The 17,175-nt window shown below is 41.2% G+C and overlaps 1 protein-coding gene across 3 annotated transcripts in view; it reads left to right on the forward strand.

Moving 5' to 3' along the window:
- The window catches only part of SH3RF1 (SH3 domain containing ring finger 1), a 178,528-nt gene extending 161,604 nt beyond the window's left edge, over window positions 1-16,924 (forward strand). For 2 of the 3 annotated variants that reach the window (XM_035022728.1, XM_035022729.1), the window contains exons 11-12: window positions 6,522-6,859; window positions 15,185-16,924. In XM_035022728.1, the coding sequence (XP_034878619.1) occupies window positions 6,522-6,859; window positions 15,185-15,353 (507 nt within the window). In that variant the 3' untranslated portion in view covers window positions 15,354-16,924. Of the gene's footprint in view, window positions 1-6,521; window positions 9,573-15,184 lie in introns of all 3 variants that reach the window. The other variant, XR_004682389.1, reaches the window with a different exon arrangement.
- The last annotated feature ends 251 nt before the right edge of the window (window positions 16,925-17,175 follow it).

Below are 17,175 nucleotides of genomic sequence, written 5' to 3' on the forward strand. Positions count from 1 at the left end.
AACTTTTAAAATCAGTTATTTTAAACTTCAGAGTTCAAATCTGACTAGCCAACTTCTCTTTGGTGCTTACTTCGAAGTTTTCAGTATTTCTGCTTCACCAGCTGAACCTTTCCACCCCCTACTGGTCTCTACCATTCCCCTAGTTGATCAGAATTAGATCCAAAGTGAGATTAAATTATCAACAATTCAAGGAAAAAGTACATCAGAGATTCTAAGTGTATAGAGACCCTAGTTTTAGTTGAGACTTCCAGCAGATATCTAGGTATTTGACAGTCTCCTTGTTATCTCTATCTGCTTTCATTATTTTGTGATCAGCATCATCCATTTACTTAAATTCTTTAGTGTGTGGTGCGTCCTCCAAATGATAGCTTGTCGATTGCCCTGTCCTTTTCTCTATACATAAATGTCCGTAGTGAGCTACCACTGGTGTTCCATAGAGACATGTAACTTTTTGATGTGCACATAGGACTATTACAGCTCGTCTAATTAAGCTATTCCTTTTGAACTATTTTATTTGGAAGTCTTATCTCAAATGTGTTTTTGTCCTTGACTTAAAAAAAAAAAAAAAACAACGAACCATGAGAGACGATGGACTCTGAAAAACAAACAGCGTTCTAGAGGGGAGGGGGGTGGGAGGATGGGTTAGCCTGGTGGTGGGTATTGAGGAGGGCACATTCTGCATGGAGCACTGGGTGTTGTGCACAAACAATGAATCATGGAACACTTCATCTAAAACTAATGTTGTAATGTAAGGGGATTAACATAAGAATAAAAAAATTAAAAAACAAAACAAAACAAAACAAAACAAAACAAAACAGTTTTTGTCCCTGTAGCTAATTTTGTCTGGTAACTGCGTTCTGTGGTTTGATAAATAAGTATCTGAAACTCTGCAATATATTTCCAAACATTATCTCAGTTATTTCTTGTTTGAAATCCTGGGCCTTTCTGCCATTGTTATTCTTCTTTCTATGGGATCCCTCGCATCTTCTACAGTTATCAGTTTAACAGCTTTATCTGGACATTTTTCTAACTGCATGTTCAGTTTAAAGGTTTCATTATTTGATCAGCTAGTCTCCAGGCAGATGAGTTTCCCAGTCCTTATGAGATACTCCTGTGTGTGTGTGTGTTTTATTGTGTTTTCTTATTATAAAAAAATTTTAAATAGACATTTATTTAGAAGTGAGAGAAAAATCTAAATATCCAAATAGAAAACCTAAATATGATCCAAGATTTCAAAGACAGCCATTAATACTATGGTGTATATCTACTTTTCCCCCTCATATACCAAAATACAGTAAATATTATTTTGGTATGTTATGCTTTTATCCAGAAAATAAAATCTTTTTTTCCAGCACCAATTATGTAATTGACTGTTCTTATATTTTCTAAGTTTTATTAGAAGACAAACTGATACATACTAAAAATTCTAAGAGTTTATTTGAGGAAAAACGTATTCAAATCAGGCAGTGCCAAACTGGAAGTGCTTAGGAGCGCTCTACCAACAGGAGCCAGGGGTAAGAATTATGTAGAGGACACATCAAAGCAGAGCAGGGAGGTTATTTGATTGGCTATAGTTTAAGTGGTTGCCTTATTTGGGAAAGCCCAGTTGGCTGTTTGTGATTGCTTATCCTTAGGTTTTGATTTCTTAACTTGGAGGTGTTTACAGATTTAGGTTTTGGTTTGCTATCGGAGGCTGCTAGGACATTAAAATCACCTCAGTCCTAATAGCCTCTAATTGAATCTCTAATGGTTTAATTAATTTAACAGCTTAACCCTCACACAGAGAAAGAAAAGAAACCATCTCTGAGGCCCCACTTTACTTCATGTGCTTCCATTTTCTTCCCCTACCTTCATGGTGTAAGTCTTCTCTGACATTGTCATTTATTCCCATATCAATCAGCAGTAGGTGTTGGTTCTCATGCCTCTGCCATATTCTAGATTTTTTCCTAAAAGATAACATTTCTAAAAGTGGCCCACAAAAGATCAACATTTAGTGCCTCAAATGTCCCACCCCCAAAGTCCTAGTGACTCCCTCCCTGAAGTAGCCATAGGTCTTCTTCAAACAGTCTGCTGTTTGAGGACCTTTGCTCTTAATTCTTGGTTTTCTTAAGCAGAGGGTTCATCTAGTTTTTAAATACCCATTTTCAGGGTGCCTGGTTGGTTCAGTCAGTAGAGCATACGACTGTTGATCTTGGGGTTGTAAGGTGGTGTGGAGATTACTTAAAAATAAAATTTTTTAAAAGTCAATACCTGTTTTCTTCTGTTCTGAACACTTGTCCCAGAGTTCCTGCTGATCACTTTCTTTGCTAATATGATTTTCCTTCCTCCCAGTTCTTATTTCACTGTCAAAAACAAGTTGTCTGTGAGCTTCACCACTTCATTCCATGTTAAGTGATCAGAGTCCCATTCCTGCCCCTGCCAACAGCTGGGATCCGGGTCTGGACAGTGCAGATGTGCACACAGTTCCATACAGAGTGACCCTTATGATGTGCAGCCCTCAGGCAAACATATCTGCTCTTATCGCTCCATCGAGTAGATGTGCTTCTAGAGATGTTGCCTGTGCTGAACTCTCAGAAGAGCAAAGGCTAGGTTCAAGTCCCACTTCCACCCCTTACTAGCATTGTGATTTTAGGCAGCCTTAGAGAGGTATGGGCAATGAGAATAATGCTGGTTCCTGTCACATCAGCTGGGTGTTAGGAATAAATGTGGAAATCCTTATAAAAGCATTTAACAAGATTCTTGAACCTAGTGGTGTTTAATCATCTCTAGAATTTCACATGGCCTTTCCCTCTCTCTCTGCACTTCTTTAAAAAGGCCTTTTCTGAGCCTCCCATCTCAGATAACACCCCCGATCAATCACTCTCCCCTTACCCTGCTTTATTTTTCTGCAGAGCGCCTGTTCTACAGCAGTGTTAATGTCTCTGCTAGAGAATGTGAACTCCTTGTTGTCTTGTTCACTATTGTATTCCCAGAGCCTAGCACATTATTGGTTCATATTCAACACTCAGTAAATATTTGTTAAAGGAATGAGTGATTATTATTAGACAATCATATGAATTAAGCTTTTGAGATCCCTTATAGTGACTGATTTTTGGGAATATGACTGTAGATTTTTGATGACAATGGCCCAGAAGACTATTTATCTCTTGCTACTTTCTTTGTACATCTGAGGGCAAGGAGAGGAATAAAGAAGACTCAGTGGGTAGAATGTGGTTAACTTTATGAGTTCCTCAAATGGAATTTATTTTTGCTTGGGAAGGAGAACTTGAGGTCTCCCATATTATATTCATCCTCTGTGATATGACTAATAGAAAGTTATTTAGGTGATGCTCAGAAATTATTTTTATATATAAAAATTACTCTCTCTCATCATCTGGTAATTATTTTCTGGCCCAAATAGTTCTTTTTCGTATAAGTTGCGGTTTTAAATCATCAGATCTGGGCGCCTGGGTGGCTCAGATGGTTAAGCGTCTGCCTTCGGCTCAGGTCATGATCCCAGCGTCCTGGGATTGAGTCCCGCATTGGGCTCCCTGCTCCTTGGGAGCCTGCTTCTCCCTCTGCCTCTCTCTCTCTGTCTCTCATGAATAAATAAATAAAATCTTTAAAAGAATAAAATAAAATAAATAAATCATCAGATCTTCTGAAGAGAAAATTATGAGTATAAAAACATTATTCCATCAAGGAATAATTTCTTGGAAAACCCACAGGAGAATTGTTAAGGTTCATGTTAAAAGATAATGTCCCTTTTTCATGCATGCTAACACTACATTTAAAAAATTGCTTTGCAGAAGTGTAGTCTTTATTAATTCACCTATAGTTTTCATTTCTGCTGTTGGATTTTGAAAAAAACAAAGGTGCCCTTAGATGATAAGTGTCTGTGTTTGCAAAATTATCTCTCCAGGGGCACACTGTTCTGCTAATGTAGAAAACATCAGAATATGATATCAAAAGCACAGTTCGGTGGAACTAGGGCAGCATCTTTTCCATATTAGCACCCCCACCCCGTACCCCCACACCCTGCCACAACACCTAATCTTCTGCCTTCTGCTCCGTGGGTAGTCGGCATCAGCTGATGATGATAACACATCCCTTAGAAGTCATTAAAGCAAGCTGTATTTAATGTGCTTAATCATTTTAGATGAACCAAGTCATCCTTCTTCTTAATCACTTTAGAGGCTGTTCCCTGAGCTCCATTCAGTTAACTGAATTTTTCTGAGTGCCCAGAACTGAGCTTTTAAGAAACATCTGTAGCCGTGTCTTGCTCAGATTGTAGTTTATCACTGGACTTGATGTTCTCAGTGGATCTGTCCGGGTCCAGGGATTAGAGTGTGCTTTCTTACATCATAGCAGGAATAGCTGGAAGTTGTGGCCGACTGCCCCCGCCCCCTTAGAAGTGTAGACGTTATTCTTTCTCAGCTCATTTGTCGGCCCTCCAGACCTCAGGCTCCCTTAAAGAAGTGTGGCAGCAGCTTTGGCAGGCATTTGGTCAGCCCACTTCTTTGGCCACTGTATAAAGGGAAATCTTTATCTCCACGGGATTTAGGAATTGCAAAATGTCCTTAGTCCCTTAGCTCTGGGGCTAGCTCAGTCTTTCCCTTCCTCCCACCTGTCTCCTCTTTCAGTCTTGGCCTCTCAGCTCAGTAGGTGCACCTCTGCACTAGGCACTGGGTGGATGAGATACAGGCACTCAAGCAGGTAGTCCAAGTGTGCAGGGTCCTTTAGTGGAATGTATTAATAGCCCTTTGGAAAATGAGAAGTTAAAGGAATGAAGGAAAAGCCTGAAAGGTGAGTTAAGGCCAGGCCCTGAAGAAAAATGCAGAAGAATCTTCCTCAGGCTAGGATGGGGAGAAGGGGGTGGGGATCAATTGATTGGTTCTGCTCATCTGCAGCCTGAGTTGAGCTGTACAGAAATGAGTTCAGTGCTCCCCACCATCCTTCCCTGTCCTCTGTTTCTAACCCATGGCTTAGTTCGTACTCTGAACAGTATTTGGTAAATGGGGCCTGCAGTTTCCTGGGATGCTTTTTCATCATCTGGTTAAATCATTACTTTTGTCTCTTCTTTTTTCTGCCATTCTGTCTCTAATGGAACTGTGTTATTATGGATTCAGACCGTTCTCCCCAAGGGATTTTTACTGAGTATGAACTAACTCATATTCTCAAGAAAAATTCCTCAGTGTTCTGTCTTTGGGTGGGCCCCTCATAATTCTATTTCCCTTTTAGTGGACCTTAATGATTCTAGTTTGAGTTTGTCTATAGAGTTTTCTAAAGAATTATTTCTCTATGAAATGTTTAATTTTCAAGCAATGTTTCCATTCAGATGACTTTATGATGTCATTGACATCTTAGTAAAATGATGTAAAATGATTATTTTCTATGCTTGATCATCAGAAAGAACATAGACACAGGTTTTGTAAATGAAGAAAAGTTAGCTCTAGATCTGGTTTTCCTAGCAGAGCAAAGAATGAAACTGTCAAAACAGACAAAGTTTCAAGAGATGGTTTTTGTGGAGTAGGATTGCTGGAAAAAAAATTCTTTTCTACATTTGCCTGCAACGTGACATAAAAATGTTTTTGATTATACTGAAGCTTTATATAAAATCTTGTGGAGTTTTGGCTTGTGGAGATTGTTGCACAGTAGAAATGGTTTGACTCCTGTCATTATTGGCTTACTAAATTTCCTCAAGGTGGTGACATGTGGGAACTGTTTTAGTCTTAACCCTGATCAAGACATCACTACCTGTAAGTGGTAAGAATCAAGTCTGGGTGGCTCAGTCAGTTAAGCGTCTGCCTTCGGCTCAGGTCATGATCCCAGGGTTCTGGGATCGAGCCCCACTTCGGGCTCTCTGCTCAGCGGGGAGCCTGCTTCTGCCTCTGCCTGCCGCTCCCACTGCTTGTGCATTCTCGCTCGCAATCTCTCTGACAAATGAATATATATAAAAAAGCTAAAAAAAATAGAATCAAGTCTGTGGAGAGTAAAATGCTATAATGTTTAATTCAGCATGTAAGAATTAGAGGTAAGATAGTCATAATTTCAAGAAATTAAGTCCATAATCAGAAATTTCCATTTTGTCATAAAATGTCTACTTCTGCCTTCACCAAGCCTGGTATGTGACTTGGTGAGTTTTTGTTTTACTTCTTTTTTATGTGTCTGTTCTACCTCAGCAGAAGATAGTGATGAACATTGGAGTGTCCAAAACAAGCAAAGACAGGCAGGCAGAAAGGGAGAAGAAAGCGAGACAAAAGGTTGGGTTAACATCATACAGGATTTGGGAGCTAGATCACAAATAACCAAATATCCGCAGAAATAAATTGTAAAAGATCAAACCAGGGGCGCCTGGCTGCCTCAGTGGGTAGAGCATGCGACCGTTGATCTCGGGGCTGTGAATTACAGCCCTATGTTGGGTGTAGAGGTACTTAAAAATCTTAAAAAAAAACAACAACAGAAATCAAAACTAACACCCTAGCGCGATTACAATAACAGTACCGTCCGTCTCCAACTAATGTACCTTTTTTTTTTCCTAGAAAGAAAAAAAGGGTTTGTTGAAGTTGCTTTCTGGCGCCTCCACCAAACGTAAGCCCCGAGCCTCTCCTCCAGCCTCACCCACCCTGGAAGTGGAGCTTGGTGGCGGCGAGCTGCCTCTGCAGGGAGCAGTGGGTCCGGAGCCGCCGCTGGGGGGCGCCCACGGCAGGGTCGGCCCCTGCCCCACAGACGGGGAGCAGGCAGCCGCTGTGGCCCCGGACGCTCTTCATCGGAAGACCGGCTCTCAGGACTCCGCCGTTCCCGTCGCTCCGCCGCCTCGACAGCCATGTTCCTCCCTGGGCCCTGTCATGAGTGAGTCTAGGCCTGTGGTTTGTGAGAGGTGAGTTCACTCTTGTTCCCGGAGAAAACGAAGAAGTGCCTAGCAGGCTTTATGCTGGAGTATTTGTCCTGACATCGGGATACTTTTCCACAACCCCCAAAATGTTTTTAACTGAATTTGTAGTAACCGTCGAGCTCTGGCTTTCTTTTACCATTTGCTGTGTTTCTTCCATGGGTTAGGCCTCCAGCCCTCTTTGTGTTCGTTTTCTCCAGACAACCGCTCCAGAATTGTATCCAGATGAAACGTGTTAATCCCTGGAACTTGGTTCAATCTTCCTTCGTCTTGCTGCTCTTCCATTGCCCGCAGCTGCTCCCTCGGTTTATCCTTTGCGTTTTTTATTAAACGTTGACATCATTACCGGCTAGTTGTCCAGGAGATTCTGCCAACTGAGAGAATTCTCTTTATTCTTCCTGAGTTAGAGAGTGTGGCTCGGTTCTCAGAGACCTGACTCCCCTCCTGGCACCGTGACTTGGTTCGGCTCCGCTTGGAACTAGGAGCCCTGTTTTAGTGACTCTGGCCTTGAGTAATGATTACAGATGGGACATCTGTTTGATACAACCAGTGGGGTTCTAGGAGTTACACTGGGGAAAACTCTATGTAGTAAGACAGATACCTGCTAGGATCACCTGAATTTAAAAAGCACTGTTGGTGGGCCAGGAAAACATCGTGAAGTACACTAAAAAGAGCGGACACTTTATACATAATGCATAAATAGATAAACATTATTTTTAGAAGTGCCATCTGTTTTGTTGTTTCTGTAAGCTTTATTCCCTTTCTACCTGCATTTTATAAATAAAGCAGATTTTTAATTTGTGGAGTTATGGCATTTTGGGTAGCATTTTCAGTTACTGATTTGAAGTCTGACTATAAAATGTTATACTTTAAAAAGACTTAAATTAACCTCAAGTCTGTATTTCAGATGAACATTTGTGCCCACCAAAATTTGAGGCCTTCATTCATATAATTGGGGGGGCATACCTTGTTACCAAAAAATAAACTGGAAAAGAATAAACTTCAACCTACATGCACTAAGTACAAAGTACACAGTTTATTATGTATTTTCATAGTTTGGTGAAATAATTTTTTGTAGTTCTAATCCTTATGGAACCAGTTTTGAAATGAGACATTACCTTAAAAAGTGTTCCTCCTCCACAAATAAAATCATTCTTTCCTTCCCCTCATCTACTGTGCTCCTCATAAAGCTTTGAAATTTCGTCCTGCATCCACTTAATCCTTTATTCTGAGAGTCAACCTTTTTTCCTGCAGTATTACTCCGCTTTCCAGGGATAGGGCCTTCTGTCCCTGGAGTTAGTCCAGGGACTTGTTTACTTTCTTTTGGTCACAAAGGCTCCTTCTTTCCTTCCCACCCCCAGGCATTGATCTGCAGTTTTTCCTTCGTGCCCTGAGTCTCTCTCCTCTTTTCCCTGTCATTTGTGGTGTTTATGTGACTGTTCTGAAAGTTCATTTTGCCCAGCCTCTCCCTAGGCACCGGCTCTGGCACTGCTGCCTCCCTCCCCCATTATGCATTCCTTTTCAGTTGCCAGATGTCCTCAGTCTCTGTGGCTTCTGCATTCTGGCCCTTTCCTCTTAGAGGAGCTCATTTCTAACAGCAGGCTCCTGCTGTTCAATGCATCTGAAAAGGAGAAATCGCTAATGCAGACAGGTGATGGTGGTTCAGGGAGCAGGGGGATGCATATCAGATAGGGAACATGGAGAATTTAATGACGGAACAGATGGGCACGGGCACTCTGGAATGTTCTGGCAGGTTTTTCAAATAACCATTTCAGTTTTTACAAGTGGAAAGGGGGTCTGGAGAAGATTTCTGCTCAAGTTTGTATTTTTATAATCCATATGTTCAGTGGAATATTAAATATAATAGCCAACTTAGGGACGCCCGGGTGGCTCAGTCGGTTAAATATAATAGCCAACCTGACCAACCTTTCACAGTCCCTTTGCCTTCATACAATGATGGTGATAGTATTTATTTAACTTGTATTCTTAGGTCTGCCTGACTATAAAAACAATAGGGGAAATGTGTGGAAACAAGTATTATAGGAAAACAACTTATGATCCACTGGGAATGAAATTTTTTGGTTAGTAGAAAGCTACCAAGTATATCATTTAGGGATTATCTGTTTTGATATTTCAAAATTTTTAACACAATAAAAAGTACTTATTGCTAAAAATGAAGGGAAGAATAACTTTCACATCAGTATGATTCAGAAAGTATTTCAGGATCTTAGATTCCTTGATTCGCAATGTAAATATCAACAGCTCCTGCCCTGGCAGAGTGCAGAAGCCTTGGATTCTTCTGGTAGAATTTTTACTGATAGAATTTCGTAGAGGTAGTTCTCATTATATACTGTTGGTACAGTATGAGATAGGATTCCCCCAAAGATTATAATGAGACCAAGCATAAAATTTCCCCTCAAACCATGACTCTGTCCCATAAATCTAAAGTAAAAGAATGTGAGTAGGGCAGCCAGTGCCTTCAATGGAAAGAAGCATTCACGTGACATAAAGACTTAAGCAATCTCACAGTAAGAAAGGATGAACCTTGAGGTGTGTTGACAGGTCTTGGTGTCAGCGGAGACAATTCTCTGAGCAACAAAAGGATCCTTTTTTGTCACAGAGGCTGAGGAAAACAAGCAAGCAATGCTCTATCCTGGAGGCAGAAGATGTATAACTGATGACAGCAGAAATAATAGAACAGGTATCTAAGGCTCTATTTTAGGTAATGGAGAAAAAATAATTAGGATATAGTGAAGAGAAAATAGAAACAAAATATTTCAGAAGGGATGGCAATAAAAGAAAGTATATGTGACAGGCTTTTCTTTTTTTTTTCTCTTCTGAAAAAGAATAGATAAGGGCTTAAGGAGACACCGCACATCATCTCTGTATTTTGAAGCTTAGGAATTAAACTGATAACCACATACCTATAAACCCATCTCCTAAATTGGAAAAGAACCTATGATCTTTGATCAGGGATTAAACTAGAACACTTGGAAACACACAAATTGGATAGAGATAGATTTACAGAAAGTCAGTCGGGTTTAACCAGCATGATTAATTTGAGTTAGTGACAATGAACCCACTGGGTGAAGCAATGGATATAATTTACTTGGACTTCAAGCAAAGCTACAAAGCGAGCTAGTATGGTTTTGCCAGTGAAATACTTAATTGGATATTAGATTGCTGTAGCAACTGGCAGAAAGCAGTGCAGGTTACTTACCCAGACCAGGGTGATGGGCAGAATGCCTCCCAGAGCCACAAGGGGTCCAATTTAGGCTGTACCAGGAGAGATTAGAAATAACAACAAAAATGTACGAATTACAGAGACTGCAAGAGAGGCCAGAAAAATAAAGGAAATAGAAAATTCATACAAATAAAAGATTGCAAGTGCTCATTTAGGTGGAAGACTGAACATCATAGCCCAAGCCAGGAAGATTGGCAATGGGGTATCAGTAGAGCTTCTTTGTATAGCAAACGTCTGTTTCTTGAATTCCACCTTGGTAACTGTCACAAAAACTGAGGGTCACAAAGCCAGCAAGAGGCAGAAGCCCATTCAGGGCCAAGACTGTGAGCCATGCCGTATACCTCATACATATTTGTCCTATTGTGTGTGGCTTATTTCACTTAGCATAATATTCTCAAGGTCCTTCCATGTTTTAGTATTTGTCAAATTACAGTCCTTTTTAGGGAGCTTTGCACCTTTAAAAAAAAAGTTTTACTATACATTGTGCCTTTTGTCATTCAACATGCTTATTAAGAATTATCACAGGGTCACCTGGGTGGTTCAGTTGGTTAAGTGTCTGAATCTTGATTTCGGCTGAGGTAACGATCTCTGGGTCATGAGATCGAGCCCCGCATTGGGCTCCACACTGAGCATGGAGTCTGCTTAAGATTCTTTCTCTCCCAGGCCACCTGGGTGGCTCAGTCGTTAAGCGTCTGCCTTCGGCTCAGGTCACGATCCCACGGTCCTGGGATCGAGCCCCGCATCAGGCCTCTGGGATCTGAGCAAGCATGAAATTACTTCCAGCCATGGGGCTAGAGAAGATTTTGCAGGGGCAAATTGGAGCCAGGCTGTGGGAGGCTGATCAGGTGTGGATGGGCAGAGGTGTCATCACAGGGAGTTCCCAATGGAAGGAACCACATGAGCCAAGGAGTGAAGATGTAAAAGCCATATATGGTGGGCACATTCAGGTTTAGAGGCGTGTTTGGTACCTTCATGGAGATCATTGTAGATATAGAGAGAGAGATGGAGGTCAGATCATTGAGGGCTTTACATACCAGGCTGAGGATTAACCTTATTCACAGGCGTTGGAAGCCAGTAGTGATTTTTGAGCATTAGATAACTACAAGTAGAGTTGTGGGGCACCTGGGTGGCTCAGTCGGTTAAGCGTCTGCCTTTGGCTCAGGTCATGATCCTGGAGTCCTGGGATCGAGCCCCACATCTGTCTCCCTGCTCCTACTCTTTGTCTCTCGTTCACTCGCTCTCCCTCTCAAGTAAATAAATAAAATCTTAAAAAAAAAAACCAAGTACAGTTGCCAGTTAAGAGTCTGTCAGTTCTGTGTAGACATGGAATAGGGGCAGAAGAGATGGAGGCAGGGAGGACAGGTACATTATTTGACCAGGTGGAAGGTTCACATGAGTTTGTCCACCAGGATGGTGGCAGTGACAATGAAGAGGAGTAGATGGGTACAGATTTTGAAAGTGGGATTAGCAGGTCCCATGGGAGGTTATGGGAGAGGGGTCTTCAACTCCTGAGGTTCAGAACTTCCCCAAAGCCCTACTCAAATAAAGACAAGCATAATCCAAGTAGGGCAGAGGGTGGAGGAACAGATGTGAAGGGCCTCTGCAGCTGTGCCTTACATCTGTCTGTTGGTCTGTAAACATTCTACTTTCCATGCCTGAGATAGTTGGCCAGTTGTGCCCAGAATTTGGCCTTAAGAGTCTATGTTAGAAATCTGTGTGCAAACTACCGCACAAGGCTCGAGGCCAGGATCAGAGCTGGAAGATTTCTAAGTGGAGTCTGTTACCGCTGCACCTGGTAGTCTTCATACAATCAGGACTGTGTCACAGTTTCCATTATGCACATGGTTTCTCGTTCCACCCCCCAGAGGTTTATAACTTAGCAATGAAAATTTGCTCCCACTGGGAACTTGGCAGGAAGATTATGTTCTTAGCCCAGCAGCAGTTCTAGGTCAAAAAATTTTGACAAAATTGGTTTAGTGCATTTTATAAAATGCAAATATTAATCTAATTCACTTCAAGTTTTTCGAGAACTATTTTTGTTCCATTTTACCTTTAAGGCAGCTCACAGAGAACCGATGGGGAATACATTTCATGAGAGATCTACTCTGAATGCAATTTGAGTCACTTGTATGCTTCTTTCCAGACTTACAAAGCTTTGCTCAAATTTTAACTTGCCCCAAATGGCAACTTGTTACATTGCTTTTTACATGAATTTTTAGCATGTTGGCATCATACTTGAGAAATATTTTCATCTGGATCCCTTCCTTCAGATAAGTCTATGATGAAATTATTTGTCCCGCTTTTAAAGATAGCAGAGAGGGAATTCCGAAACCTAACTTTATCATTCTCAAGTGTCAAGTCTCATTACCAGGCAGTTCTTTAGGCTGTGGCCTGAGTCTGTTTCCTGGGTAGAGATGGCCAGTGACTTCCTGGCCCATCCTTCACCCCCTCGAAGCACCAGACCCCTGCCTGCTTTTGCCTAAGCCATATGATCCCAGTGGGAGCTAGAATTTGGGAGTATAAACTCTGTAACAGACAGCGTGCTAAAAGCATCACACTTACAATCTTACTCCATTACATGACAGTACCTGTTTAAGTTACAGCAATCTCTTTCAACAGATAAGGAAGCTGAGACTGAGAGAGCAGAGATAATTAGCCCAAAGTTAAGGTACTCCAAATGACCTTTAAGGCTAAAGCAACCCCTAGCCTAGAGCTTCACACACAGTGCCTTTGCGCAGAGTGCCATGCCTCCTCCCTCAGTTCATGCTTGATTGGAACCCTGAACCTTGTGGGTTCAACATGTTAATCCATGTTTGAATTAACTGAAACTTTCTTAGAAATAAGTCAACCTCCATGCTATACCTTTGCTTCAGACCTTGGAGGATAATTTGGTTCATGTGCCCAAAGTAGCTCAGGAACGGTTTGGGCAGTCGCTTGACTTTTGCAGAGATGCTTTTTCTTTTTCTTTTTCTTTTTTTAGAGTAATAGTCTGGGGCTCTTGCTGTGATCCTTCTTAATGAGAATTGGTTCAGGTTTTTATGAGATGGAGATTGGTGAAGCTAGCAATCTTCTGAAAGGACTGGGCTCTAATGGGTTTCATAGTTTAGGGGCAGTTCTATAGAATTTGTTATGACTATCATTATTTAAGCCATATTATTCTTTACTTACAGTCAAGAGTGGGTCCTGTGAGGCTGTAAACTTATTTTCTGACTTTAAGAACCAAACAAAAATAGAAACTCAAAATCACCTTTATGACTGAATAGTGCATAACAGCAAATGGAGAAAGATGTATGTTCACATTTTCTAATTAACTGTTGCCATGTGACAAATTACCCCTAAAATTAAGTGGCTTAAAACAAAAATAAACATTTGTTACCCCACAGCCTCTGTGGGTTGGGAACTTGGGAGTGGCTTATCTGGATGGTTCCAGCTTGGGCTATTTCCTGAGGTTGCAGTCCATCTAGATATCAGCCTCAGCTGTAGTCATCTAAATGCTTGACCAGGGCTGGGGGACTCTTTTTCAAGTGACTCCTTCACATCACTATTGGCTAGTTAGTTGGCTTTTAGAAAGAGACCTCAGTTAGGGGCTCCTGGGTGGCTCAGTCAGCTGAGCATCCAACTCTTGGTTTTGGCTCAGGTCGTGAATTCACAGTTGTGGATCCATGCTCAGCGGGGAGTTTGCTTCAGATTCTGTCTCCCTCTCCCTCTGCCCCTCCATCTCTGTCTAATAAATAAAATCAAAGGAAGAGAGAGAGGGAGGGAGGGAGGAAGGAAGGAAGGAAGAAAAGAAAGAAAAGAAATAAAAGAGACCTATTACCTACCATGTGATCCTCTCCATAGGGATGTAGTTTTTTCACAACATTACAGCTAATTTTCCCCAGAGTGCATGATCCAAGAGAAACTAATGTAGAAGCCACAATGCCTTTTATGATCTAGCCTCAGAAATCACACAGTTACTTTCACAGTATTTTATTGGTCACACATATCATCCCTGTGCATTGTGGGAGGAGATCACACAAGAGTATGAATACCAGGAGGCAACAGTCACTGGGGCCATCTTTGAGGTTGCCTACCATACACCACCTTTTCCCCCCTTTGATTAGGAAAAGCAAGAGAGAAGTAAAGGAGAGCAGTAGTGCTGGAAAAATGGAAAGATAAAAGGATATGGGGCACAAAACCTCAATCTGTCTTCCATGGCTGTTAATCATAATTTTGCAGAAGGAGACTAAGGAGAAAGGAAGAGGGGAGATAGATAGTATTAAACCAACAAGGCTTCTGGGGGTTTTAAGTGATAATTAAACCTTTTCCCACTAATATCAGAGTTGAAAACCAATAGAGAAAGAGACACAGTTATCAGACTAATGGAGATCAGAATGTCAACCTCATTACTGGTGGTGTTAGATTGAATTTGTGGCTATGGTCCTCCCCTCCCTGTCTAGACCTTAGGACAGCCTGCCCGAGGGAGAATTTGGGTCTATAAGGCAGATGAACTTCCTTAGAATTGCTGCCTCATCCATGTCAAGCCCCAATGTAAGGGACACAGACAGACAGACTTCCAGACCCACTTCTAGAAGGCAGGCCTGACCCCTGACCATTCCATGCTTCCAGTGTGGAAGCAGAGGCAGAGCAGAACCCACTCAGCCTGGAGGCAGGTAGTTCAGAGAGGACTGAACCCACCTATTCAACTGCTTCTCTTACTCACCAATCAAATCAATTCACTCCTTTCTTCTTGGAGAAGATAGAAGGACAGGGCATTTCCTGCTAGGAAATGGAATAAAATTTTCGCTATGGGAGGGCACAGGAATAGCTTTCCCTGCCCTGTAAAGGTCATTCAACAGTCTAGGTCATCGATAGCGAGCTGTTAAACATCCAAACTCTATTAAAACCTAGTCTCTACAAAACAGAAAACCTAGTCTCAGTTGTTTTACAAATGTTAGAAACAAACTTATGTTACTTCTTATACTGTTTATGTTTAAAGCTGTTTTAGACCAGTAGTACACCATTGTTTTGGTTTTTTTTTTTTTACTACTTTGAGTGACTTTAACTAAAATATATCTCTTTTTTTCTAGGCACAGGGTGGTAGTTTCCTATCCTCCTCAGAGTGAGGCAGAACTTGAACTGAAAGAAGGAGATATTGTGTTTGTTCATAAAAAGCGAGAAGATGGCTGGTTCAAAGGCACATTACAACGTAATGGGAAAACTGGCCTTTTCCCAGGAAGCTTTGTGGAAAACATCTGAGGACACTAACATTGAGAAGGCTGAAAGTCACATCACACAACAAAATAGCACAAAGCAATTTAATGGAAAGAGCACATTTGTGGACTTCCAGATGGTCAGGAGATGAGCAAAGGATTGGTGTGCAACCCCAGTGCCCCCAGCACAGTTAGGCCAGCCAACAGCGTGAAGAAGGCGTGTGTGTGTGTGTGTGTGTTTATGTATGTGGGTCCTGTCACTCTGGATTCTGATGTGTAAGGTGTGCCTTGTACTGTCTGATTTACTATACAGAAAAACCTTTTTTAAAAAGATATATAGCTAAAATGGACAATTGTTTACAAGGCTTAACTAATTTATTTGCTTTTTTAAACTTGAATTTTTCTTGTAATAGATAAATTCTTTGGATTTTGATTTTAAGAAATTATTAATTTATGAAATGATAGCTAAGGAGAAGCTGGATTATCTCCTGTTGAGAGCAAGAGATTTCTTTTTGACATAGAATGAGCCCCTCCCCCCCCAACCTGTGTTACTTTTTTGCTTCTTTAAGCCAGAAATGCCAGTTCTCTAATTTGGTTTTCCTCTTTGGGAAACCAAAACATGTAACTGAATCAGAATCAATAAAGGCCTGGGGTAGGGAGACAGAAACTTGAGAGAAAAGAAGTTAGCGGCTCCCTGTCTTTCTGGTTTGGTCAGGAATCACCCTTAAGACCTAGTCCTCAATATAATTTTGTGGGTTTTTAATTTCCCTAGAATGAAGTCAGTGAAGTGGTAAGAAAAAATAAAGCACAACCCTTGAACAAAAATGTATTCAGAAATATATTTAGTTTTATAACAGAAGGAGCTCAATTCATTGGTTGGAAATTGGGAAAATTGAAGTTGTACTCCTGTCTGAGAATGGCTATGAAATGTAATTGCCATTTTTACGCCAAGTGATCTGCATGCCCAGGACACAATAAAACGTTTGTGCGATTGTGGTGGTAAGTGATGCCCTCGTGCTTAAGTCAAAGGCTATAAGAAACACTGTGAAAAGTTTACATTCATCCATTGTGATTCTTTTCCCACCATCTTGCATGTGTTACTGGATTCCCACAGTAATATAGACTGTGCATGTTGTGTATATTTCATTGCAATTTCCTGTTGAGGTTAGTTTGGGCTCAGAAGTGACCAGTGCAGGAGGTGTAAAATAAACAACGTTCTTTTCGCTCCTGACCAAGGTCTCTGGGTGTACTCCCTCCCTCCCTGGCTAAGGCATCCATCAGCCGTTATACAAGTCATTAGTGAAAATGTTCCTTTCTGTCCTCCCAGCTGACTGATATAAAGGATGAGCCAGGAGACTGCTCCTGTGACAGTTCCCTTGCGGCTCTGGGAGGCCTTGCACCAGTGAAAGTGCCCACACCTTACAACTGCAGCAGGATCCAGCTGTGCCCATCTTTTTACATCCATTCTTTGATGTCATTGACCTCTTTTCCCCATTACATTCCGGTGCCACGCAGTTGTGGGTCTGGGTAGTCCTAAAAGCAAAAGGAGGGAAGACAGCCTGGTAGTGAATGAAATTGTTGCTACAGTTTTCTTGTAAAAAACAAAAAACAAAAAAAAAACTTTTTCATTTTTTACTCTAAGAATTACAACTGGGAAATAGAAACGTGAACTGAAAAGTCTTCTTGCAATAGCAAGAGGTTTCATGGTCTTAAAAAGATATTATGTGGTTGAAAATGAAATCATTCCTAAATTAACCTTTTTTTTTTTAATAAAACACTGTACATTATGTTCCTGTGTGTTGAATTTTTAAAAAATACTTGGATATTCATGTAATATATAAAGGTTTGGTGAAATGAACTTTAGTTAG

This window comes from Mirounga leonina, unplaced genomic scaffold (genome assembly GCF_011800145.1).
Source record: "Mirounga leonina isolate KUSES-001 unplaced genomic scaffold, KU_Mleo_1.0 Mir_176, whole genome shotgun sequence".
NCBI classification, from domain to species: domain Eukaryota; kingdom Metazoa; phylum Chordata; class Mammalia; order Carnivora; family Phocidae; genus Mirounga; species Mirounga leonina.